Source organism: Canis lupus, chromosome 27, assembly GCF_011100685.1.
Source record: "Canis lupus familiaris isolate Mischka breed German Shepherd chromosome 27, alternate assembly UU_Cfam_GSD_1.0, whole genome shotgun sequence".
NCBI classification, from domain to species: Eukaryota; Metazoa; Chordata; class Mammalia; order Carnivora; family Canidae; genus Canis; species Canis lupus.
The window spans coordinates 2,909,967-2,936,087 of record NC_049248.1 but is presented as its reverse complement, the minus strand read 5'-3'; the positions used below and the strand labels follow the sequence as shown (position 1 = coordinate 2,936,087).

Sequence of the window (26,121 nt, the reverse complement as noted above, 5' to 3'; positions counted from 1 at the left end):
TCAGATAAAATTACCTCACTACCTGAATTGTGAGGTATTTCAAAGAAATGCAGTTTTAATATTTTCAAGTTGATACAGAAATACCAAATGAGGGACACCTGGGTGGCTGGCTCAGTTGAGCATCTGCCTTTGGCTCAGGTCATGATCCTGAGGTCCTGGGATTGAGTCCCACATCAGGCTCCCCGCAGGGAGCTGCTTCTCTCTCTGCCTGTGTCTCTGCCTCTCTGTCTCTGTCTCTGTCTCTGTCTCTGTCTCTGTCTCTCTCTCTGTGTCTCTCATGAATAAATAAAATCTTTAAAAAAATTTAAAAGAAATAGCAAATGAAAAATGTATAGGTTATAGAATTTTATTAAGAGATGAAGATTATTTGCAATTAGAGGGATTCATTTTATTTTTGCTTATACTTTTTAAAGTTTTACACTCATTTTACTGAATAAATTTTATTAAATATCTGCTGTGTGCCCAATTGATCTCTTGCTTACAATATGGAGAATAGATTAAATGTGGACAAACTAGAGGCTCAGAGGAAACTGATGAGTTTGTTGTTTTAATGTAAGTGAGAGATTATTATGGCTTGAACTAATGTGTTGAGATTTTCTTCTGGATTAGTGTGTTCTGGATTTTACTCTCTTAATGAAGGTTTTGCCTTGTGAAATTGTGGATTAACTTGATCTTTAGAAGACCGGCTTGTAAATGCGATTAGGGTTGATGTAGATAGCCTTTCCTCTTTCAGGAATAAATTAGTTAACTTTTAAGACTTGGCCTGTCTGGTTCCTATGATGTTCTCCTTATTTTGGCTATTTGGAACTAGAATTTTTCCCAGGCCCATGTGAATTCAGGTAGTTGCTCAACTCATAGCGCTCTGGTAGTTCTGTTGCTAGCAATTGTTCTTTGTCTGACATTGTGGAATCTTGCCCTGTGCGCACACACTTAGTGTTTGGCCAGAGACTCAAAGGGGACCCCTGTCAGATTAGACACTGTTGCTTTTATGGCTGGCTTCCTTCTCTGTGATAGTCTGCTTTGTACGTTTCCACTGTCTCAGGAGTCTTATCCATTGATCTGTCTTCTGAGATTTGTATGACTGCTCTTTTCTGTTTGGGCTTCCTCTCCTTGCATCATAGATGGGATAGTAAGTCTGAACCATCAGTGTTTGTTTCCCTTCTTTCAAGTACCATAGACCTATGTGCTTGTTTTCCAGCGTCTGAAAAGTTATTTCATGCATTTTACCTAATTTTAAAATAGTTTACAACAGGAGGGCCAGTTTTCTATCCATTATGGTCAGAACATGTTGCTTTGGTAGAGAGTGAGAAGTGAATGGGAAATTCTGTGAAGGATTCAAAGCAGACTAAACTGTTAAATGATTTGTTGATGCTTTATGAAGATTACCCTGGTGCTCTCTTGAGAATGGACAGAGGAAGTGGAAGGAAACTAGGGGCAGTTGTAGTAATCCAGGGTTAAACTGAACTGGAAATGGAATGAAGTGGAATAATTCAAGACATATTTTGAAGCTAGAACAATCACTGCACGCAGTTTGAATTGTTGTGGGAAATAAAGATCTGGGAAAAATGAGACATTGGTGTTTGGCTTGAGCCACTGGGAAGGTAGTGCCATTTAATGAGATGGAGAAGACTCCTTTCTCATCACACTCATCAGATCAGGGGCTCTATTAAGGAAAATAAAAATTAAGAGATTTGTTATGGACAGTGTATAGGTTAAATTACCTATTAGACATCTAAACAGAGATGTCAAATGGGCAGTTGGATAAATGAGTGAAATCAGAGCAGAGGGCCTAGGAATTCACTAGTGTTTCAGTTGAATTTTAAGCAATGTTACGGAATAGAGAGTTTAGCAAGAAAAGAGAAGAGGGTTTAGGACTTGATACCTGGTCATTATAGTATTTAGGGGTCTAATTTAGAAGGAAGAAACTGCAAAAGAAACAGAAGGAGCACTTGGAGAGAAAGAAGAAGAGAGTGTAGTCTCATAATAACAGTCAAGAGAAAATACGTGTATAGGAGGGAGTGACCCACTGCTTTGAAGGCCTCTGAGAGTTTTAGGAAGATGAGGACAGAAAGGTGTCCACTAGATTTGGCACCCTGGAATTCACTGGTAATGTGGCTGAATTGCTTGAATGGAGAAGTAGAGAAAGAATTAAAATAAATTAAAGCAATAGTCTTACAGTGTGTTACTAGGGAGATTGATTTTGGGAGCCTATTGCTATAATCCAGACAGATGATGGTTCCAGAACTTCTTCTTTTTTTCTTTTTTTTTAAAGATTATTTCTTTATAATGAAATATGAATGACAGAGGGAGTGGGACAGAGATATAGGCAGAAGGAGAAGCAGGCTCCCAGCTCCCTGCAGGGACTCGATCCCAGGACCCCGTGCGTGATCATTACCTGAGCTGAGGACAGACACTCAACTACTGAGCTATCCAGCTGTCCCAGTCCCAGAATTTCTAGGAGGGTTAGAAATGCTGGGTACAGAAGTTATATAGCCAAAAACAGTTTCAAATCCATCATGCTCCTTTATTGGTTTAGTCGTAGACAGTGCTTTTCTTGGTACAGGGTACAAACACAGCACCAAGACATCACTGTTTGGCTGACATCACTGACACTGCTCACTACCCTTGGAACCTCTGCCATTCCTGAGACTGGGAGCTTGAGGTAACTGCTTCCTCTGCCACTCATTGTCAGACTTGTCTCTATTCAGGTCCCTGATTCTTCTGTTAAAAGGTTCTGAATCAAAGTGATACATGTGTCTGACTGGGGAGATTAGGTCTTGTGTTTGGATTTTAACTGCCAGAAAGGCTGAGGAAAAAGTATGTGGCATCCTTAGCTTCTGTTGTGGAAGGAAGACTGTCTTAAAATGTGGAATCCGGGGATCCCTGGGTGGCGCAGCAGTTTAGCGCCTTCCTTTGGCCCAGGACACGATCCTGGAGACCCGGGTTCGAATCCCATGTCAGGCTCCTGGTGCATGGAGCCTGCTTCTCCCTCTGCCTATGTCTCTGCCTCTCTCTCTCTCTATGTGACTATCAAAAATAAATAAAAATTAAAAAAAAATGTGGAATCCCCAAACATAGAAGGGAGATTAGATACCATGGCAAGAAAGAGTAATAGATGTCCACTACAAGGCTAGAGAAATAGATTTTGCAGGTTATTGATGGAAATGTAATATAGTTGACTTTTGGATAATGACGGGGTTGGAAGCTGACCCCTGTTTATTTTTATTTTTATTTTTTTTTATTTTTTATTTTTTTTGATGACCCCTGTTTAGTTGAAAATCTGTATAGAGTGTCTGACTCTCCCAGAACTTAACTACTGATAACCTACTGTTGACTGCAAGCCTTACTGATAACATAAATGGTTGATTTACATGTAGTTTGTATGTCATATGTATTATTTACCATATTCTTTAAGTGAGCTAGAGAAAAGCAAATGTTATTTAAAAATTATAAGAGAAAACACATTTATAGTACTGTACTATATTTATTGAAAAAATAACACATGTAGGGGTGCCTGGATGGCTCAGTCGGTTAAGTGTCTGCCTTCCAGCTTAGGTCATGGTCCTGAGGTCCTGGGATGGAGCCCCAGGTGGGCTCCCCACTCAGCCAGGAATCTGCTTCTCCCTCTCCCTCTGCCCCTCCCCCTGCTCATGTTTTCTCTCTCTCTCTCTCTCTAACAAATAAAAATTATAAAATCTTAAAAAAAAAAAAAAGAATAATACTTGTTTAAGTGGACCAGCACAGTTCAAACCCATGTTGTTCAAGGGTCAACTGTAGTTGAATTTGTGGGATTTGGGAGAAGGGCTACCCTGTATTGTTGGTGTGCCTGTTGTTCAGCCAAACAAGAGCTTCCTGCTGATGGAGCAAGTGGGGCCTAAAACTCAACCAGTGTTTCATGCTGAGGTTGCTTCTACTCTACAGGGGTTGTTTTTTTCCTAATTCCTAGTAAGTTTCTATGTGGGCTAGTGGAGTCCCTGGATTGGGGATATAGAACTGAGAAGAGTTCTGAGGATTGAATTTAGAAAATGTCTCTCTGTCGTTATGATAGGGGAAAGGACAGAGAACAAGTCTTTAGAGCTAGGATAATTCTTTAATGGAAGGCAGTTGAAAATTTTAAAGATGTTCCTCCCTTAACTGTCTCTCTCATTAAAAAACAAACAAACAAAAGAAAACTATTAAATGAGTTCAGAAAGGATGTGGACTGACAACAGCTATAAGATTTAGAAACAAGAAGACCTTTCTTTATTTGATATAGTAGAGAGAGTGGTCCAATAGAGAGGTGAAGATTAACACTAGCTGACGATTTATTCATTTTTTCAGTCTTTCCTTCATCCAACAAAAGAGGAATGGATATGGAGGAGAAATAATTTTTAATGATTACTTACATGTCTCACAGTGTTTAAGGAATACAAAGGACAGTTTTTCCCTGAAGGAGTTTACAGTCTGGTATATTAGAGAAGATTATTCCAAATATAATGTAGTAAGTGTTGAGGAAGATTATCTGGAAGTAAGAGGAGGTGTATGTAACTCAGCACAGGGATAGAAAGGGGTTCATAGGTTCCCTTAAGTCTTGAAAGTTTGGTAGTCATTTGTTTTCATTCACTCATCATTCATGTATAGGTTAGAAGGTACATGCTATGAGTAGGAAAAGCAGAGTAAGGTAAAGGGGAAGGGACATGTGGATTTTTTTTTGTCAGTTTTAAGTTTTAAAATAAGATATGCTGTGCTACATTAAACATTAATTTTTTAATGAAAAATTTCAAACCTATACTTATTTATCACTCAGATACACCAATTACCAAAATTTTGCCATACTTTGTTTCAGTGTCCTATTTTTTCCCTTTCCTTCTTTTTTCACCACCAAAGATTTTATTTATTTTTATTTTTATTTTTATTTTTATTTTTTAAAATATTTTAATTTCCAGAATGGCTGCACCAGCTGCCTTCCCACCAACAGAAGGTCCCATTTCTCTGCATCTTCACCAGCATCTGTTGTTTCCTGAGGTGTTGATCTTAGCTATTCTGACTAGTGTGAGTTGGTAACTCCTCATGGGTTTGAATTGTATTTCCCTGATCCCAAATGATGTTGATCATCTTTTCATGTATTGCTGGGCATTTGTCTTCTTTGGAGAAATGTCTTTTCTTTTTTTTAAGTTATTATTTTTTTAAATAATAAATTTATTTTTTATTGGTGTTCAATTTGCCAACATACAGAATAACACCCAGTGCTCATCCTGTCAAGTGCCCCCCTCAGTGCCCATCACCCATTCACCCCGACCCCCGGCCCTCCTCCCCTTCCATCACCCTCACCAAAGATTTTAAAACAAATTCCTGACATGATGTAACTTACCTCTATAGACTTTGGTATGCACCGCCAAAACATTTGGACTTTTTTTTTTTTGTATAACCACAATGTGATTATCACAACTCATAAACCTAATAATCTAGAAGAGACATTTGAGTCAAGATTTGAAGGAGAGAAAATCCTCTCCGTGAGCTGATTGATGAAAAAGAGTTTAGGTAATGGAAACATCTGGTGTAAAGTCCTAAGGAATGGGAGAATGCCTAGCATATTTGAGGAACAGCAGGGAGTCCAGTGTAGTTAAAGCATGGTGACTGAGGGAAGAAGAGTGATAAAACATGAGGTCTTGTAGACTACTGAGGGGACTTTGGCTTGCTTTGAGTCACATAGGGAACCATGATAAGAGTTTCAAGCAGAAGAGTGACAAGATTAAATTCATACTCTAAAAGGTCACTCTGAGTGCTCTGTTGAGAATAGACTGTAGGGGAGCAACATAAAAAGTGAGGAGCCTAGTTAGGAGCTTGTTGTTAGATTTAAAAAAGATATATATCTATATCTATATAGATATAGAGATATATGTGTATATATATCTACATATATAGGCACACACACGTATATATTAAGATTGATTTATTTGGGAGAGAGGGAGGGGGAGAGATAGAAAATATGGGGGGATGGGCAGAGAGAGAGGGAGAGAGAGTCCCAAGTAGACCTGGTGCAGGGCTGGATCTCAGGACCTTGAGATCACACTCTGAGCAGAAAACCAAGAGTCGAATGCTTAACCAACTGCGTCACCCAGCCACCCCTAAAAGATACATTTTTGTTAGTGGCTCACTCCAAAGGTAAGAGTGTTTGCGTTTTGGATATATTTTGAACGTTGAGTTAACTGGATTTCCTGATTGACTGTGGCTTGAAAGAGAAAGGAAGGCATTAAGAATTAGGTTTTTCACCTGAGTAACTGGAAGGATGGAGCAGGTTTTAGAGTACCACCAAGAATTTAATTTACTCTTGGGCATGAAGAGTTTGAGATATTTGTTAAACATACAGATGGGATACCTTGTTTGAATATTTAAGGCTAGAGTCAGGGAGAAAAGTAGCAGAAAGGGTGGTATGTATTAATAGTGGTTTGCACTGTAGTTTCAGCAACCAGCTGGTAAATGTGGATGTTCAGAAGTTACTGGTTTTTAAACTGTTGACTGTTTATAATTTAGAACTTTTGTCAGTTCAGGACAGTTCTTCCAGGAAGAGGTAATTTGGTGAATTGCGCAGTTCTATTTTCTGTTTCTTTTAAACCATTCTTCCTGGTCAGACAGGAATGAATAAATTAGGTGAAAGGTATAATTAAAGTATTATACATTCCTTTTCTTTCTTTTTTTTTTTTTTCTCATTAAACTTTTGTTTTAATGGGTCTCAAAATTCTGTGACAGATTTTTGGTCAAGTTGTTTCCATTAAAAAGTACTGATTTTAAAAACTAATAACTTAAAACTGCCACACACGCACACACACAAAAAAAAAACCAAATGGTCCACAAAACATTCTCCTTTCCTTCTGAAGGTTTTACGATGCATTATTATCATTAACCAGTCTTTTACTATTAAACTTAAATGGCCAATTGACACAAACAGTTCTGAGACCGTTCTTCCACCACTGATTAAGACTGGGGTGGCAGGTATTGGGGATAATATTCATTTAGCCTTCTGAGCTTTCTGGGCAGACTTGGTGACTTTGCCAGCTCCAGCTGCCTTGTCCACTGCTTTGATGACACCCACAGCAACTGTCTGTCTCATGTCACGAACAGCAAAACGGCCCAGAGGAGGATAGTCAGAGAAGCTCTCAACACACATAGGTTTGCCAGGAACCATATCAATAATGGCAGCATCCCCAGATTTCAAGAACTTGGGACCATCTTCCAGCTTCTTTCCAGAACGACGATCTATCTTTTCCTTCAGCTCAGCAAACTTGCAAGCAATGTGAGCTGTGTGACAATCCAGCACAGGTGCATATCCAGCACTGATTTGGCCTGGATGGTTCAGGATAATCACCTGAGCTGTGAAGCCAGCTGCTTCCATTGGTGGGTCATTTTTGCTGTCACCAGCCACGTTGCCACGACGAACATCTTTGACAGATACGTTCTTGACATTGAAGCCCACATTGTCCCCAGGAAGAGCCTCACTCAAAGCTTCATGGTGCATTTCAACAGACTTTACTTCAGTTGTAACATTGACTGGAGCAAAGGTGACCACCATACCAGGCTTAAGAACACCAGTCTCCACTCGACCCACTGGGACAGTACCAATACCACCAATTTTGTAGACGTCTTGGAGAGGCAGACGCAAGGGCTTATCAGTTGGACGAGTTGGTGGCAGAATGCAATCCAGGGCTTCAAGCAGTGTGGTTCCGCTGGCATTCCCATCTTTACGGGTGACTTTCCATCCCTTGAACCAAGGCATGTTAGCACTTGGCTCCAGCATGTTGTCACCATTCCAACCAGAAATTGGCACAAATGCTACTGTGTCGGGGTTGTAGCCAATTTTCTTAATGTAGGTGCTGACTTCCTTAACGATTTCCTCGTATCTCTTCTGGCTGTAGGGTGGTTCAGTGGAATCCATTTTGTTAACACCAACAGTTAGTTGTTTTACACCCAGTGTGTAAGCCAGAAGGGCATGCTCACGGGTCTGCCCATTCTTGGAGATATACCGGCTTCAAATTCACCAACACCAGCAGCAACAATCAGGACAGCACAGTCAGCCTGAGATGTGCCTGTAATCATGTTTTTGATAAAGTCTCTGTGTCCTAGGGCATCAATGATGGTCACATAATACTTGCTGGTCTTGAATTTCCACAGGGAGATATCAATGGTGATACCACGTTCACGTTCAGCTTTCAGTTTATCCAAGACCCAGGCATACTTGAAGGAGCCTTTTCCCATCTCAGCAGCCTCCTTCTCAAATTTTTCGATAGTTCTTTTGTCGATCCCGCCACATTTGTAGATCAGATGGCCAGTAGTGGTAGACTTGCCCGAATCTACGTGTCCAATGACGACGATGTTGATGTGAGTCTTCTCCTTTCCCATTTTGGTTTAGGTTTAGCGGTGGTTTTCACGACACCTGTGTTCTGGCGGCAAACCCGTTGCGAAAAAGTATACATTCCTTTTCTTATGGTTAAGTATGGTTCAGATGGAAAGTATTCAACTGCATATTCTCTGGGATCACTAGAAAGCTATGCCAGGGTACTTTGGAAATATTGACTGATTAAGTCAGAGACATTCACAAAATCTGACAGGAAATATCCTGAGGTGGACTGATAACCTTACTGTGACCCTCGAAGACCCTAATTGTGATATTACTACCATTGCTTCCTTTCTTCATGATTCTGAACTCACTAAAATTGAGATTAAAAAGAATAGCTGTGCTTTTCTGACATTTTATAAAAATGAACTATGAGGAAACTTGCCCAACAACCTTATTTTCTTTTGTCTTTCTACTTGTCACCCCACTGGAGAGAGATTTTCATTATAGGTAGCCAGGTTGTTACTCCAGGGTAGATGTTAGAGAAAGGATGTGGTTAACACAAATGCTTTTAGTAGCTTTGTGCAGTGCGGGCTGATTGTGACTGCTTTTATTTCTCTTTTAAAAAGGGAATATTTCTAGTCTACCTTTTGGATCTTGGAGTTCTGATTTATATGTCTTAGAATCATGTGGAAAATCGACAGACCAATCTGGGTTTGTGCTGTAGTTTCCATCTGTCATACTGATTTTATCTGTTTGACTAATTTTAAATAACTAGGTGTTCATAGACAGGGACTCTATCCCTGTGTGCTTGACCCTTAGAGTTCCTTAGCCTGGATGCAGTCTGTGGTTTCTCTGATCCACTAGGAAGGTCTGGTACACAGGGATCAGTCTTACAAGGATGGTATAATATCTTTTTTACACAATTACTCTCTCTCCCCGTCTTTCTCTAACCTCTATTTAAGACAAAAGAAGAGCGAAAAGGAAGACACTTACTCTCTCTTTTGCTTCTCTTGTATAGGAGATGCACCGGAGATTTGAGAATGCTCCTGATTCTGCCAAAACAAAAGCTCTGCAAACTGTTATTGAAATGAAGGTAAGTAAGAATCTATGAAAAAATCTTCTGAGTCAGTTTTAAGTGATTTTTAAACTTCTAAATGATTACACACTTCCATGTGTGTTTTAGAAAGTGGTATGTGATAATATTTCACTTACTTTGTAGATTGAGAAGAAATAGTAAGACAATGAAAATGACACTGTAAAAGAACTTCAGTTTTATTCCCTTTTAGTTATAGATCATAACTCAAATGGGACCAAAAAGACTTGTCCAGAATTTCTTTAAATCAGCTCTGCTTAAACCTTTTGATCTCAGGACTCTTCTATTCTCTTTTTTTCTTTTTAAAATATTTTATTTATTTACTCATGAGAGACACAGAGAGAGAGAGAGAGAGAGAGGCAGAGACACAGGCAGAGGGAGAAGCAGGGTCCATGCAGGGAGCCCGATGTGGGACTCGATCCTGGGTCTCCAGGATCACACCCTGGGGCCCAAGGCAGGCGCCAAACCGCTGAGCCACCCAGGGACCCTCTTCTATTCTGTTAAGACAAGCTCATTCATTCGTTTTTAGAAAATGTCCGCCTAATAGCCTAGAAACTATGATTTGTCAATTGTTCTTTCAGGTAAAAATGATGTTCTATAAAAATAGTATCTAATGTGGCTTGCAACTCAAAGAGGCACATAAGTGCTATTTCTAAGGAACAACTGTCTGTCATACTTCAATGGGCAGAGATGCCTAGCTCCTTCCCATTTCATCACAAAGAATAGTAAAAAGATGCATTCCTAAGGGTTGCGATTAATTAAAAGTAATAATTTTTACTGCTTCATTAGGGACATTCTCAAGGGAAGCAGTCTTCCAAAAATTTTATTTCTAGGGGTGCCTTGCTAGCTCAATTGGCAGAGCATGTGACTCTTACCTCGGGGTCATGATTGTAAACCCCACATTGGGCCTAGAGCTTACTTAATTCTTTTTTTTTTCCCCTTAATATATTTTTCTTTTTTTTCTGTGAGTGCCTGACCTGTAAAGTACAATGACTGCTGGTGTGGTTTGGTGCTACTTCCTGTTGTCCTGATACACTAGCAGTTTTTCCACCATTATATACCTTTAGTACAAATGTTAACATAGTGGAGAAGGCAAATAAAGTCATAATATTATTATGAAAATAGTTTTGACTATGTAGATGTCTTGAAAAAGTCTGGGGGATCCAGAACATAGAACATGGACCATACTTTGAAAAACTATGCCTTAAGTTAATGAATAGTTAGAAATCTTTAGGCTCTGTGTTACGTTGATCAAGAGCTTGTCTTCTAAATTCCTTGGATTCAAAATTTGGCTTTACTTGAATCAGTTGTATGACACAGAGCAAGTTACCTAACCTCTCCCTATGCCTCAATTTCTTTATTGATAGAAGGCGATGATAAACCACCATCCTATAGGTGGTTTTGAGTTTTAAATTAGTTATAGCAAGTAAAATATTTTGAATAATACCTGGTATATTGTAAACTGTTAGCTGCTACTGCTGTTATTTTTATGAACATCATATTCTTTCTTACAAAAGTGGAAAGACTCTTATAGATAAGAACCTCTCTCTTTCTCTTTTTTTAGCCTCTTCATATTCCCTTGAAAGTTTGACACTGTTTTTACTTTGTGGGCCTTTATTTAATATTTGGTGATATGACAAGAATATTTAGTTTATTGGTATATGGTTTTATGCAAATAGATGCTTCTTAAGTATAGTTATAAGAACTTTTCTCTGAATTTAAATGATTTCTTCTTAAGATGGATAATGTTTCTTGGGGCCTTGTGGGGGCTTTGTAGGCTATGTGATGAACAGAACTTGAGTTCATAGCTGGAGGTGATTTGTCTTGTGTGGAGCACCAGTCCCTCTTTCATTGGCCCCTTTTCATCCCCCCAAGACCCCCAACTAATGTCAGAAGTAAGCCACATTTCATTTATTGGATAGTCACATGCAAATGCCTAGTATCTTAGTTATTCTTAAGGGACTACATCCTGATATTTCCAGTAAGATGTATAGTAATCTTAAAAGTGAATTTTCAGATAGTACAATGAAAATAGTTTAGAGGCATAACCTTGTTTTACTCTGCTTCACTTTACTGTGTTTTGCAGATACCGTATTTTAAAAATTGAAGGTTTGTGGCAACCTTGCATCAGGCATATCTTTTGATGCTATTTTTTCAACAGCATTTGCCCACTTCATGTCTATGTGTCACATTTTAGTAATTCTTGCAATATTTCACACTTTTTCATTATTATTCTATTTGTTATGGTGATCTGTGATCTTTGATGTTACTGTTGTAGTTGTTTTGGGTGCCACTGATAAATGGCACCACTTGATAAATCTGTGTGTTCTGCCTGCCTCACTGACCTGCCATTCCCCTAGAACTAACTCCCCCTCTCCTCAGGCCTCCCTGTTCCCTGAGACACAATAATGTTAAAGTTAGGCCAACTAATAACCCTACAGTGGTCTCTACATGTTCAAGTGAAAAGAGTCACATGTCTCTCGTTTTAAATGAAAAACTAGGAATGATTAAGCTTAGTGAGGAAGGCATGTCCAAAGCTAAGATAGGCTTGAAAGCCAGGCCTCTTGCACCAAACAGCCAAATTATGAATGCAAAGGGAAAACTCTTGAAGGAAATTAAAAGCGGCTACTCTAGTAAACATATGAATGATAAAAAGTGAAACAGCCTTATTGCTCACATGGAGAAAGTTTTAGTGGTCTGGATAGAAGATTAAACCAGCCACAATATTCTCTTGAGCCAAAGCCTAATCTAGGGCAAGGCTCTAAGTCTCTCAATTCTGTGAAGGCTGAAAGAGGTAAGGAAGCAGCAGAAGAAGTGCTTGAAGCTAGCAGAGGTTGGTTCATGAGGTTTAAGGAAAGAAACCATCTCCATGACGTAAAAGTGTAGGGTAAAATAGCAGGTACTGATGGAGACAGTGCAGCAAGTTACCCAGAAGATCTAGAAGGTTCATTATGAGAGTGGCTTCACTAAACAACAGATTTTCAGTGTAGATGAAACAACTTTCTATTGGAAGGAGATGCCATCTAGGACTTTTTTTTTTTTTTTTTTTTATGATAGTCAACCAGAGAGAGAGAGAGAGAGGCAGAGACACAGGCAGAGGGAGAAGCAGGCTCCATGCTCTGGGAGCCCGACGTGGGATTCGATCCCTGGTCTCCAGGATTGCGCCCTGGGCCAAAGGCAGGCGCCAAACCACTGCGCCACCCAGGGATCCCCATCTAGGACTTTAATACCTAAAGAAGTCAGTGCCTGGCTTCAAAGCTTGAAAAGATAGGCTGAATCTCTTGTTAGGAGCTAATGCGCTGATGACTTTAAGTTGAAGCCAGTACTCATTTACCATTCCAGAAATCCTAGGGCCTTAAGTTGAAGCCAGTACTCATTTACCATTCCAGAAATCCTAGGGCCTTAAGAATTATGCTTAGTCTCTGCTGCCTGTACTCTATAAACAAAGCCTAGATGGCAGTGCATCTGTTTGTAGCATGGTTTACTAAATATTTTAAGGCCACTGATGGGACCCACTACAGAGAAAAAGAGATTCCTTTCAAAATATGGCTGTTCATTGACAATGCACCTGTTCACTGAAGAGCTCTGATAGAGGTATACAAAGAGATTATTGTTGTTTTTGTGCCTAATAACAAAACATTCATTCTGCAGCCCATGGATCAGGGAGTCATTTTGACTTCTCGGCCTTTTTTTTTTTTTTTTTTTTAAGATTTTATTTATTTGTTTGACAGAGAAAGAGAGTGAGCACAAGCAGGGGAAGTGGGAGAGAGAGAGAGAGAGAGAGAAGCAGACTCTGTGCTGAGCAGGGAGCCCGACGTGGGGCTCGATCCCAGGATCCTGGGGTCATGACCTGAGCTGAAGGCAGATGCTTAACTGACTGAGCCACCTAAGTGCCCCTTGACTTTCAGGTCTTATTATTTAAGAAATATATTTATAAGGCTATAGCTGCCATAGAGAGCAGCTGTAAAATTTGTTAAATTCCAAATAAAACTATACTTAATTTATGCTTCTGAAGGATCTCTCGGCCAAGTAAATCAAAAACCTTTTGGAAAGAATTCACCACTCTAGATGCCAATAAGAACATTTGTGATTCATGGGAAGAGGTAAAAATATCAACCTGAATAGGAGTTTGAAAGAAGTTGATTCCAACCTCCTGGATGACTTTGAGGGGTTTAGGACTTTAGTGGAGGAAGAGCTGCAGATGTGGTGGAAAGAGCAAGAGAACTAGAATTAGGAGTAGAACTTGAGGTGTGGCTGAATTTCTTGAATCTTATGCTAAAACTTGAATAGGCGAGGAGTTGCTTTTTATGGATGAGCAAAAAAAAGTGGTTTCTTAAGATGGGATCTACTCCTGGTGAAGATGCTGTGAAGATTGTTGAAATGACAACCAAGGCTTTAGAATATTATATAATCTTAGTTGGTAAAGTAGCAGCAGCAGCAGCAGGGTTTGAGAGGATTGACTCCAGTTCTGAAATAATTTCTCCTGTGGGTAAAATACTGTTAGACAGTATCACATGCTATAGAGAAATTGTTCGTGAAAGGAAAAGTTTTAATTAATGCAGCAAGCTTCTTTGTTGCCTTATTTAAGAAATTGTCACAGTCACCCCAAATTTAGCAACCACCACCCTGACCAGTCAGCAGCACCTATCAACATGTAGGCAAGACCCTCTAACAGCAAAAAAGGTTATGACTTGCTGAAAGCTCAAATGATAGTATTTTTTAGCAATAAGTTATTTTTAGATTAAGTTATATACTTTTTTCATTAAAAATTATGTTCGTGGAAACATAATTTTTTTATATGCAGTGGGAAACCAAAACATTTATTTGATTTGCTTTATTGTGATATTTACTTTACTGCAGTGATCTGGAGCCAGCCCACAGTATCTTCAAGTTATGCCTGTATTTATTCTTTATAGGCCAGGAGATTAATTGTGGCCCACTAAATTTTATTTTTGGGGGGCTGTGATAGAAATGGGATGCACCCACTAATTTTAAACAAGTAATTGAGAATTTAGGGTTAGAGTATTAATTCAGTGCATTTAATTTTGAACCAAATGGGAATGCCTGGGTTGCTCAGTGGTTGAGCATCTGCCTTTGGCTCAGGGTGTGATCTTGGAGTTCCGGGATTGAGTCCCACATTGGGCTCCCTGCATGAAGCCCTGTCTATGTCTCTGCCCCTCTCTCTGTGTCTCTCATGAATAAATAAATAAAATATTAAAAACAATTTTTGAACCAAATGTAAGTTTAATTTGAATAGATTGATAAAGGAAAATTTTTGTTATATTTTTAAAGGTAATACAATGCAAAACAGGGAATACATCCCATCTCCTTTCTCTCTCTTGAACCTAAAAATTGCTAGTTGTAGTTGTCTCATGATAAATGCTTTAACTTTCATCTGCATGCTCTAAGAATTCTGGTAGGCAAGAATGTCAATCAAGAAATCTTTGAAGTAAAGTACAAAAGGAAGTAATTTTAAAATTGCTTTCTTTCTAAAGGATTGATTTCTCTAAAATTCCAAATAAAACAAAACTGTACTTAATTTATGCTTCTTCTACTTTATTTCTTAGGTGAATAAACATATACAACTCTAGATATAAAAGTGTTCATTCTATGTAGGAATTTTTCTGTAATTGACATCTAAAATGATCTTCCTGTAATTGATAACATCTAAAGTAATCTGTGGATAAACTAGATACTGTGACAAACCAAACCAAGAAATTGAACATAGAAGAATGTTCTACTGAGAGGTGATATTTGTGGAGATGATGGTTTATAAGGATAGTGATTTGAAAAAAGTTATGCAAAATACTTCAAATATGTAGAGAACTATTCAAATGTGTAGAGAACTATAGAGAATAAATAATATGATAAACTGTAATTGTTAGCATAATTATTCATCCCTTTGTTATTCTTACAGTAGGATGCTTATAGAATATTATTGAGAGTATTATTACATAAATCTTTGAGACATTTTTACTCTTCTTCTTCTTCCTTTGGGAACAGAAATAAACCTTTTAGGGGTCACAGAGTAGAATGATAGAGTAGCTAGGAATGGTTTTGCTGTTAATATTATAAAATTTTTTCCTAGAAGTTTATTGACCATGAAGTACAAAGAAACTTTAACTTTCCTTTGCTTCTACTTCTTTAATGAAAGGGCACAGACTAGAGGAAGAGACAGAAGAAAAATCATATTCTAGATATGAACTCTCCTCCTTTCACTCAAGTGGCCATAAAGATATAATTTAGAAGCAAGGCACCAATTGCTAGACAGCAGTTTTCCTGGATAGTTGTTTATCTTTATTAAATTCACTATCTGTAAAGACTGAGTTTTTCAGCTTCTCTGATTCTTTGTGAATACTTTAATGTCTAAATCTTCCATTGTCTTCAGGATTCAAAAATTTCCTCTATGGAGCGTGGGCTCCGAGACTTGGAAGAGGAAATTCAGATGCTGAAATCAAATGGGGCCTTGAGTACTGAAGAACGGGAGGAAGAAATGAAACAAATGGAGGTCTATCGGAGCCATTCTAAATTTATGAAAAATAAGGTAATGGTGTGTGATACTGTAATTTTTAAAAGAGGTTTAAGAAACCTGATGCATATCTCTATTTCCTTAGTGATAATGAAGAACTTCACATTGTTTTGTCAGACTTCAGGGAAAGATAGAATTCTTAGAATTCTTTCAAATGGAACTTTCCTAAAACTGAAGTCAGAATTACTGATGTATAGTTACTTCAAGTTTTCACTTAAAAGAAAATTATTCCTGTGAGGCTGATATGTATTGTCACAGTTTAATATTTATATCTATCAGTACTTCTGAGGTGATTTAGTAGAATTATATCCAAATTGAGTTTTTCTCACTACATGAGATACCAACCAAGTTCTGCAACTCTTGTGTAGTATTTTAAAAGTCAAAACCCTAAGAGGCTGAACCCAGTCCCTCCACCTTTTTTTTTCCCTGAAATGACTTAGATCATATATTATTTTCCCTTCATAAAGGGAAAGGGAAAGTTCCATAAAGGGAAGCCCTATGCTCTGTCCCTTGGAGAAGATCCATTTGTATCAGGTTTCCCATGTGCATTCAGATATATCTACAGTGGAATACATATCAGCAAGACGTGTCAGTCCATATTTAGAAACTCAGTCACAGTAGTTTTTCCTTAGATCCAAAGCCATTTAGTTTGAGTCTATGAACTATGTAGGCAACTTGAAGGGTCTAGTTTATCATAGTTATAAATTAGCTAGCTTTGTTTTGGTTTAATTAAAAATCATAATTGTGATTATGAAATATTAGCTAGAAAATAACTCTTGCGTCTCACTTGTGTTAGTTTTCCAGTTTCTCAGAGCGGAAAACTGTAAAGGAATGATACACGATTATTCTAATTTCCTTTCCAGTTTCTGGCTTCTTGCTTTGGTGCCCATACCTGGCATAAAAGTCAGTAGAATATTCCTTTATTATTTTAAGAATCTGTTATCAGTGACTACTGACAATTTATGTTAATTTTAGAACCTAAAAATTCACATATCCAATGTTCTATTAGTTTGTATTTTTCACCCCAATTTGATAATAAAATATGCTTACAGTATAATCTGTGCTTTCCACTTGCTGATTGGCACATTTAAATCCATTTAAAAAAACCCTTGAAAATAGAGAAACTATCTAGGGTGCTTTCAAGAGGGAACTAGGGAAACAAGTTTGATTGTGTTATATAGGTTATTGTTATATCTGGCTGAAAAGCAGATAATAAGACCAAAGTTGACACATAAGTGAAAAAGAATAACAATGTCGTGACAGGTAGAGCAACTGAAGGAGGAACTAAGTTCGAAAGAGGCTCAAGGGGAGGAGCTGAAAAAGAGAGCGGCTGGTCTTCAGGCTGAGGTCTTTGCCGTAAGATTTACTCTGTGTGTGCAGCGATCCCACAGTGGGACCCTGCTAGCTCTGGCTTCTGGGTGGCTTATACTTTCATTCTCTTTGGTTGGCAGCTTTGCCCAATACTAGCACTAACCAGCCTGCTCTGCTCTTTAACCGACTCCTGTTCACCAGTTTGACCCATATGTCACTTTGTGTGCAGTGAGCCCTCACTTGTTCTGGTTCTTTATTGTTGCTTTTTTCACTCTATGGATGGTACTTCAAAGTGTGTTTTTTTCTCTTTTCTTTTTGTAGATACTTGTTATTTACGTGAATGGTGATTTATTTCTGCAGATGTTCTAGGTTCTGAGATTATCTGAATTTGAAATTCTTTTTTTTTAATGAAGTAAGGTATAATTGATGTATCTTTATATTAGTTTCAGATTTGTAACAAGATATTTATATATAGTGAAATCTCCACAATAAGTCTAGTTAACATCCATCACCATACATAGTCCGAATTTTTTTTCTTTTTTCTTTTTTTTTTTTTTAAAGATTTTATTTATTTATTCATGAGAGACACAGAGAGTGAGAGAGAAAGGCAGAGACACAGGCAGAGGGAGAAGCAGGCTCCATGCAGGGTGCCCGACATGGGACTCAATCCCGGGTCTCCAGGATCAGGCCCTGGGCTGAAGGTGGCACTAAACCGCTGTGCCACCAGGGCTTCCTCGAAATTTTTTTCTTCTTGTGCTGAGAACTTTTAAGATCAGCTTTCCTAGAATTTGATATTCATGAGTAAAGTGCTTTAGCTTCATATGTATTAACTCTCCATTAGGTGATTTTCCAACAAATGTTACTTATTTTAGAACAGAAAGTGATTTGATTAGAGTTATCTAGTAGATTAGAATTAGCATGAAACATAAAGTCTCTCAATTTAGTTTAATCTTCTGTCTAAAGAACTTAAAATTCCATTTCAAAATATAAAAAGATAATAAAATAGCTAACACTCAAGCACTTACAACCTGCTAAGGTTGGTATATCATCTAAGCCCAATTTATAGATGTGGAAACCAAGGTAGCAGAATGATGCTCAGGTAATAGCTGGTAAGAGGCAGAGCTTGATTTTTTTTTTTTAAAGTCAAGCAATCTGGTTCCAGAACCTGTGCTGGTGAGCTCTTCAGTATTCTAGCCTGTCCTAGGCCATGTGCACATATGTTGCACAAAGTCAGGAAAAAACTGCTACTGAAAATAATTGTGGGATAAGACAGGAATGCAGCATTAAAAAATAAAAACTTGTGGTAATTTGATGTTTTTATTGTTTATGGACCCCTTTATAGTACAGCTAGTAAAGTGAAATATTTTATCTAGAAGGAACTCATTTGGTTTATGGTAACTATTGTCTAGAGGGACTAGCTGATGTGTAAGTTTACTATTTTCCCCTTAGCTATTATAAATATTTCTTTGTTGTGTCAGACAACAGGCTAAGCGCAGTCCAGACATTATTTTATTTAATCTCCAAACAGTACAGTAGTATTGGTTTCCTGTTCCCATTTTATTGATTGGGAAAGCAAAGCTTAGAGAAGTAAATACTAAAAGACACACTTATCCTCAGGTGTGAGTGATTGCAAAGCCTCATGCTCCAAGCTTTTCTGGAAAATGTGTACTTCTAATTCTAAACTCTGCTTTCCATTAGAATATTTTCTTTCCCTTCTCAGTCTTTATGGCCAATATAGCATTATTTGAGGATGAGAAAACAGGGATTTTATAATTATTTAATAATTATAGATAAAAATAGATGAAATAGATAAATAAAGTAGATGATGAGAAAACAGGGATTTTATAATTATTTTTAACCATGTGATTGGAGGTAATTGGAAATATGAATAATCTTTAAATTGTAGCAGTTCTTTAGTTGAGGGAGTGATACCATTTTAAACATTTCTCCCGTATGTTCATTCATACAGCAAGTGTGTTTTTAGTGCAACCTGTATGTTAAGGATGGAATGCTATAAATAGGTGTTTTTTTGTTGGAGAGGGGATGTCATGAAAGATGCCCTAGCATTCAGTTCGTGGTAGTTCGAGGGCACATATTCATATTACAGGGTGAAGATGCCCCAGCACTATAGTACATGGTAGCTCCAGGGTATGTATTCATATTACAGGGTGGAGATACCCTGCATTATAGTATGTGGTAGTTCCAGGGTACATACTCATATTACAGGGTGAAGATAGCTGCCATGTATAGTCTTCTTCCACTGATGTTCTTAGTATCCTCAGTAGTTTGCATACAGTAAGCAAATAGAAATATTTGTGGGGTTAATGAATAACTAAATCTACAAATAGAATTTTCATGCATATGAAAAAATGCTTGTCTTCTTGCTAAACAAGAAGAGTAAATCAGAAGTATATTTTTAGGGCTTCTTAAAAGCCTAATTTTATTTAAAATAATATTTATTTCATATTTCCTCATGAGAAATTGTTCTCAAAATTGTCCTTTATACCAAAGATTATTATAGTGAAAATACTGTAGATATGTTCAATGAAAAAAATAACAAAGGACTTTCCATTTCATCAGTAATATTGAAATTAGTGACTTACCAGATTTATACTTCCAATAATTAATCTGTTAGTGCACAACTACTTTACTAGGCAGGAGACAGAAGGTAAAAGCAAGTCTGATTTTTGTTTATTTGGTGTACATTTAGAATGAGAGACTATTTAGAAAATTCTTAGAAACAGAAATGTAAATGAGGTATTACATAAAAATTTTTTTTAAGAGGGGAAAAATTTATGGGAGAGTGAATGGCACCTCTTGACTTACGGATTACTCTGTCAGTAATTCAGATTCAAATTACACATGTAGATTCTTAAAGAATGAGCCTTTATGCATTTAAGTCATATACTTTTATCAATTTAGTTGATATGACATGTTGTAGCTGATGGGACTTTGTAGGTGGAATCTTTTCTTAGGTCAATATCTCTAACTCATCAAAATTAAATGATTTCTAAAAGGCATGGGTTGATAATGCCACATAACACGAAAGTGGGCTTTTTAAGATGATTTTATGTGAACTTTTGTTTGCAAATGAAAAAATAAAAAGTATACCAGCAGCACCTTTCGAATTTAACTTTAAATAGCAATGCTAGGAGGTTTTCTTTTTCCCTTCTGTTTTACCTCTACACTAATCCTGCTTTATGTTTTAAGAGGTCTGACTTAATAAAATGAAAACTGATTAGCACAGTGATATTCAGATGCTTCTTGCTATTTCATAGTAATCTAATTGAATTTGGAATTTTTCTCCTTCTGTTCTTTATCTAAGGGATTTTGAAGAGTATTTAGGAGATATAATAAATGAAAACTGGAATTTCCCTATTTGTTGACAAACTTTTTTTTTTTTTTTTGTGATGGGTTGTTATCCAAGATTAGATGATGCAAAAGGATGAATTAATTATGTTTTGTCATAAAACTAATAGTACTATATTTAGTTTCAGATTTTGTGACTAAGATCTGTCAAAGATCTAGATCAAACGTGGTTGTTTCATTTCTTTGTTCCTTACAGTGTTTTATTTTCTTCTCTAGATTGGTCAGGTGAAGCAGGAGCTGTCCAGAAAGGACACAGAACTACTAGCCCTACAGACAAAGCTAGAAACACTCACAAACCAGTTCTCAGACAGTAAGCAACACATTGAAGTGCTGAAGGAGTCCTTGACTGCTAAAGAACAACGGGCTGCCATCCTACAGACTGAGGTAAAAAGAATTCTGGCATTTGCAGGGAAATCAGTTCCTTGACACCTTTTCATGTATATCACCTGTGCTGTTTTTGTTATACTTAGATTTGGGAGATAGGAATAATAAAATGATTCTTTAGCAATGTGATCACTTCCTATACTAAAATATAACTGTCTTGTTTCAATTGTTCTTAGATCTAACTAATTAAATTTGGTGTAGTTTATGTGTGTTTTTTAATTCTTTGAACATTCCCCAAGTTTGTACTTCCAAGTATACTTTAACATTTTGAAATGAAAAGATAGTTGTAAAAAAGAAATCCAAAGGAATCTTTTGCTTTCACCCATGGTGAATCTTCTAGTCATGAAAGGCAGTGAGGGTGGTTACTCTCTGTTGAGATTATTGTGTTCTTAATTTCTGATATTATGAATAGCTTTATGTAGGCAAACTGCAGAATCTAGAAATGTTCTAGGTAGATCTTGTTTTGAACTACAGATCATGAGACAATGTGCCCTCATATCTTGTTTGAAAGTGAAGTTAGGGGATGCCTGGGTGGTTCAGTGGTTGAGCATCTGCCTATGGCTTAGGGGCATTCTCCTGAAGTCCCGGGATCGAGTTCTGCATCAGACTCCCTGCATGGAGCTTGCTTCTCCCTCTTCGTATGTCTCTGCCTTTCTCTCTCTCTCTCTCTCTCTCTGTCTCTCATGAATAAATAAAATCTTTGGAAAAAAATGAAGTTAATATTTTTAGAAACCTTAGGAGATTAGTCTGTCAGCCCTATTTATAGGTAGGAGTACCTTAAATAATTCTATACAGATGAGAATCTATCATATCTGTAATGATCCAAGAGAAGGAATTGATGATGCTATATGAATTTATTGTCTTAAGTATTTTTTAAAAGGCCTAGTGAAATAGGGAATTTAGGTAGAATTAGATAAGTAGTTCTGCTGTATAGAAGAAAAATAAAGCATACGATGTGGATTAGTTTTTTTTTCCTTTTTCTTTTAAAGAATCAAATAGGTAAATAAGGGCATACTTAGATGGAAAAGAGGAATGAGGATTAAAAAGAACGCATAAAAACAATATAGATGACAGAAGATGAGAATCATCAAGTGTGGAGGAATGGGGAAATCACCAAAACTCTTTCATGTAATATTTGATTTTTGTACAGTTTGGGACTTTGCTGAAAATGAGAGATTTGGATGATGAATTTGTAATTTTCCTTACAACTTGAACTTTTTTTTTTTTTTTTATCAATCACGTTTCATATTAGCAGGATATCAACCTCATTCTTCCTCACAGGGATATTTTAGATAAAAATTAGTTTTGGCTCTGGGGTCATAGTTACTGAGTTTGAAATTCAGCTTTACTAGTTACCTACCAAGAATGTGATCCTGGACATGTTATTTAACTTCACTGTGCCTCACTTTTCCTACATCTGTAAGATGTGTCTGCTTCATCAGGTTGTTAGGATTAAACTAGTTTATTGCATACAGTATAAAGCCTTACTGTCATCATTATAGCTATTATATTAAAATCAGCTTATATATATAAACTGAAAATATTAAAAGAATACGGTTTTCTTTTCATTGGCATACATTTTATTTAGAAGATTTGTTTTATAGTTTTATTAAGCTGATTTTATGTTCAACCAGGAAATTGCAAATATAAAATTATCTGGAAAATGTTACCTGCAAAGTTACTAACTTACGGCTTATTAAGAGTTTTCACCCCCCCCCCCAAAAAAAGTTTTCACCCCAGTAACTGGTGTGCATGCAGTACTACAAAAGGGTCAGAAGAGGGTGCCAGTGTTTTAGAGGTGAGCCGATTTCCAAGTTTACTGCTATGATAGCATTGGCTAGAGGTGACAGGTGTATAAATTAAGAGAACCAGGCAGTTGGTTAATGATAATACAAACATTGAAAAGCTTGTCACAGTCTAATAAATGACTTTTTTCCTCTTGGCAATCCATCCTTTTCTTCGTACCCCTCTCATATAGTGTTCTTATTCGCTAGGTCTCACACAGATGGGCTTGTGATTGATTTCTTGTACCATAGAGAGTAAAGACTGTATTTGTGTCATTCTTGAATAGTTTTTATATTTGTTTTTAGCCATTGTGGGAGTAACTGAGTTTCAGTGATTACCCTTATAAGTTACTAGGACAGCCGCCTGAAACATGACCATCTCATCCTAAAAGATAACAGTGTAAAAGCTAACAATCTTTTGAGTCTAAGATAATTACATGAAAATTATATGCCGATTTATTAGCATGTGTTTTTTTTCTCAAATTACTCTGGTGACATTTGACCAGGGTCACTTTTTCTAAGGTATCCTCTTATGTTAGAGCCCAATAAGAGGCACTTTGAGCCAGCTCTGTGAAAATTGTCACATATTTTTTATAATTTGCTCTTAACTGATATTGTCCTCATCTCTGCAGCTGTCCTAGACTTTGATCTGTCACATCACTAAATTCAAGTATGTCTGAGAAAGAACATGCATCAGGGAGTTTTAAAAAATCCTTTAAAGAAAAATAGGATATGGGAAAAGAACTGATTTTCTTTCTATTCATGGTCTAGGGAATGAGGCCCTTTTGTGTTGGGCGGTGTACAATATATAGTATCTCTGGAATGGTTCCTATTTTATGAACATTTCTTTTAATCTGTTGATCTTTACAGAGGTGGTCTGGATTTAGTAACATAGTGGTTAAAAGCATGAGCTTTGGAGTCAGATCTAAATTTGAATGCAACTATCTATGTTTATCAGTTATATGACCTTGGATGATTTACCTTTATCTCTATAATCCTTCATTTCCTCATTTGTAAGTGGGAATAATTAATAGTACCAACTTCCTAAGGTTGTTGTGGCTAGAATAGATGTTTAATTATGTAGCTCTTATCTGAATTTAGAGGGAAATATTAAATATCAATGGGTTTCAAATTTTTTTACCTACCTTAAAGTTTATAAGCATTGTTTATTTGATCTCTGTTGTTTCATGTGATCCTCAGATTAATTTTATGGATTAAGCAAGATAAATATTGGTTTTTTTTGCTTTCATTGTGGGGAATTATATGAAGTTTTTAATTACCATATGACTTTTGGTTGGTCCTTGGTCTAATCTCACTGGTACCCTGGGACTTTCAATACTGGTTATAAGATTTTCAGAAAATTTTCTATTTTATGGTCACTTTCTTGTTTCTAATTCTTGATACATACTGTGGACGTTCTAGTGAATTTATTTTCTGTTTGAGTTCTTCATGTGTAGAACCGATTTTATCAATAAATTAAAATAATGGAGACCTTACTGCTTCAAATTAGTATAATTTTTTCTTCTCCCAGATATTGAATTTTAGAATTCTATTTATTATAGGTGAATATTATCATCTGTATCTTACTGACAGTTTATAGGGAGTAGTTCTTTCATAGCTGAATCAGGGAATCAGCATTTAGCACAAAATAAAGAGCTGCCATGGCTGTAGGATGTTTAGGCAGTGGAACCTGAATGTTGTTTGACGTGCACCTTCTGCTTGCTTTCCTAACCCAGTGCCCCAGTATGCTGTGCTTTTCAAGTTAGAGTTTTGACTTCCTCAGGATACTTAGAGTTAGTAGTATATCCTTAGGACTGAGTGCATTTTAGAGATCATCTAATTTTTCCATAATTTATAGAACATATTTGATAAAGTCTAACATTGAATGCTTTCTGTGTCATGCAGGAGCATATACTTTCTTTCATTTTCTCAGTTAATCCTTGCAGTAATCTTCTAAGAAATAAGAATTGTCATAACATTTTAAAGATGGCATACTGAAGCTTGGAGAGATTGAGGTTATGTGAGTTATTGCATGATTACCTGGGATTCAGAATTTGATCAGTTGAAACTCCAGAGTTTATGTTCTTGACATAATGCTATAATGCTTCCCTGTGTGGAATCTGAATATATGTGTGTATATATGGAACAGTTTTTCAGAATAAAAGAGGACTTGGCATGAAGAGGTGTTTTGGGATATTTTTCAGTAACTGTTTCTTTCTCATTGCTCTAGGTGGATCATTGCTCCATTACTACTCTGAGCAGTGTTTAGCCTGGTATGAACCACGGGGTAGTAGGGGGGGCAGTTCTTGTAGTATAACATTGATGTAGTATTCAAGCTGGCTTGTGAAGATGGCCTGATTAGCTTCTGAGCACCCCCTTTTCCCTCCACATTACCTATACCTGAGTAGAAGATCACTTCAGAAAGAGTGTTGGTAGAGTAGAAGTTCATATTATTACATCAGAGGTTCTCAGATTTTGGGGCTTCCTGCCCACCACCACCAGTCCTCCAACTCCAAAGGGTAAGTTGGCACCATTCACAGTAGTGATGGGGCAGTGCCTTATTTGAGGAGATGCAGATAATGATAAACTTGAGAAAATGACAGGAAAATAGAAGTGTAAGTATGGCTGTTAATACACTAGGATCAATACAATGTTTTAAGTTTCAGATCTTAAGTATAACACTCAATTTATCTAGTGGAGAACAGAAAGAATTGGGGAGGAGGGGGTGGGGAAAAACAAGAGGTATGTGGATGCTATGAAAAATGTTGGCCAAAATGGTATGTATGAATAATGGTAAAGGCAGTATGTGCAAATAAGTTAAATTTAGATTAAAATACAAATCTCAGTTGCATTAGAAAATAAGATACAGAATATATTGTCAATAAGAGTTAAGCATAGAACAAAAAAATAACAGAATTAAAAATAAAAGAATAGAAAGATTTAAAAAAATAAAAGGATCAAGAAAATGTCTTCCCAATCTGATTTATTTTAACATTAGTTAAATTATTTATATATATATATTTTAAGTAGGCTCCACGCTGAGTGTGGGCACAATGAGGGGCTTGAACTCATGACCCTGAGATCAAGACCTGAGCTGAGAACAAGAGTCAGACACTGAGCTGACTGAGCCACCCAGGTGCCACTAATTATCTTTTTTTTTTTTTTTTTTAAAGAGCACACTGGTGGGGAGTGTGTGGGGAGCAGAGGAAGAGGGAAAAGCAGACTGTGCTGAGCATGGAGCCTGACATGGGAGCCTGACATGCAGCTCAATTGTGAGGTCTTGAGATTGTGACTTGAGCCGAAATCAAGTTAACAGACTGAGCAAAGCAGTTATAAA

General features: G+C 37.0%; 1 protein-coding gene across 22 annotated transcripts in view; it reads left to right on the top strand.

Moving 5' to 3' along the window:
* ERC1 (ELKS/RAB6-interacting/CAST family member 1) overlaps nucleotides 1-26,121 on the top strand; it is a 539,792-nt gene that overhangs the window by 102,252 nt on the left and 411,419 nt on the right. For 18 of the 22 annotated variants that reach the window (XR_005379702.1, XR_005379703.1, XR_005379704.1 and 15 more), the window contains exons 4-7: nucleotides 9,333-9,407; nucleotides 15,796-15,951; nucleotides 17,200-17,283; nucleotides 20,833-21,000. Coding sequence is in view for 19 of the 22 variants with exons in the window: in XM_038576363.1 (XP_038432291.1) it covers nucleotides 9,333-9,407; nucleotides 15,796-15,951; nucleotides 17,200-17,283; nucleotides 20,833-21,000 (483 nt within the window). In the remaining 3 variants the exon portion in view is untranslated. The remainder of the gene's footprint in view (nucleotides 1-9,332; nucleotides 9,408-15,795; nucleotides 15,952-17,199; nucleotides 17,284-20,832; nucleotides 21,001-26,121) is intronic. The other 4 variants (XM_038576361.1, XM_038576360.1, XM_038576370.1 and 1 more) reach the window with 1 other exon arrangement.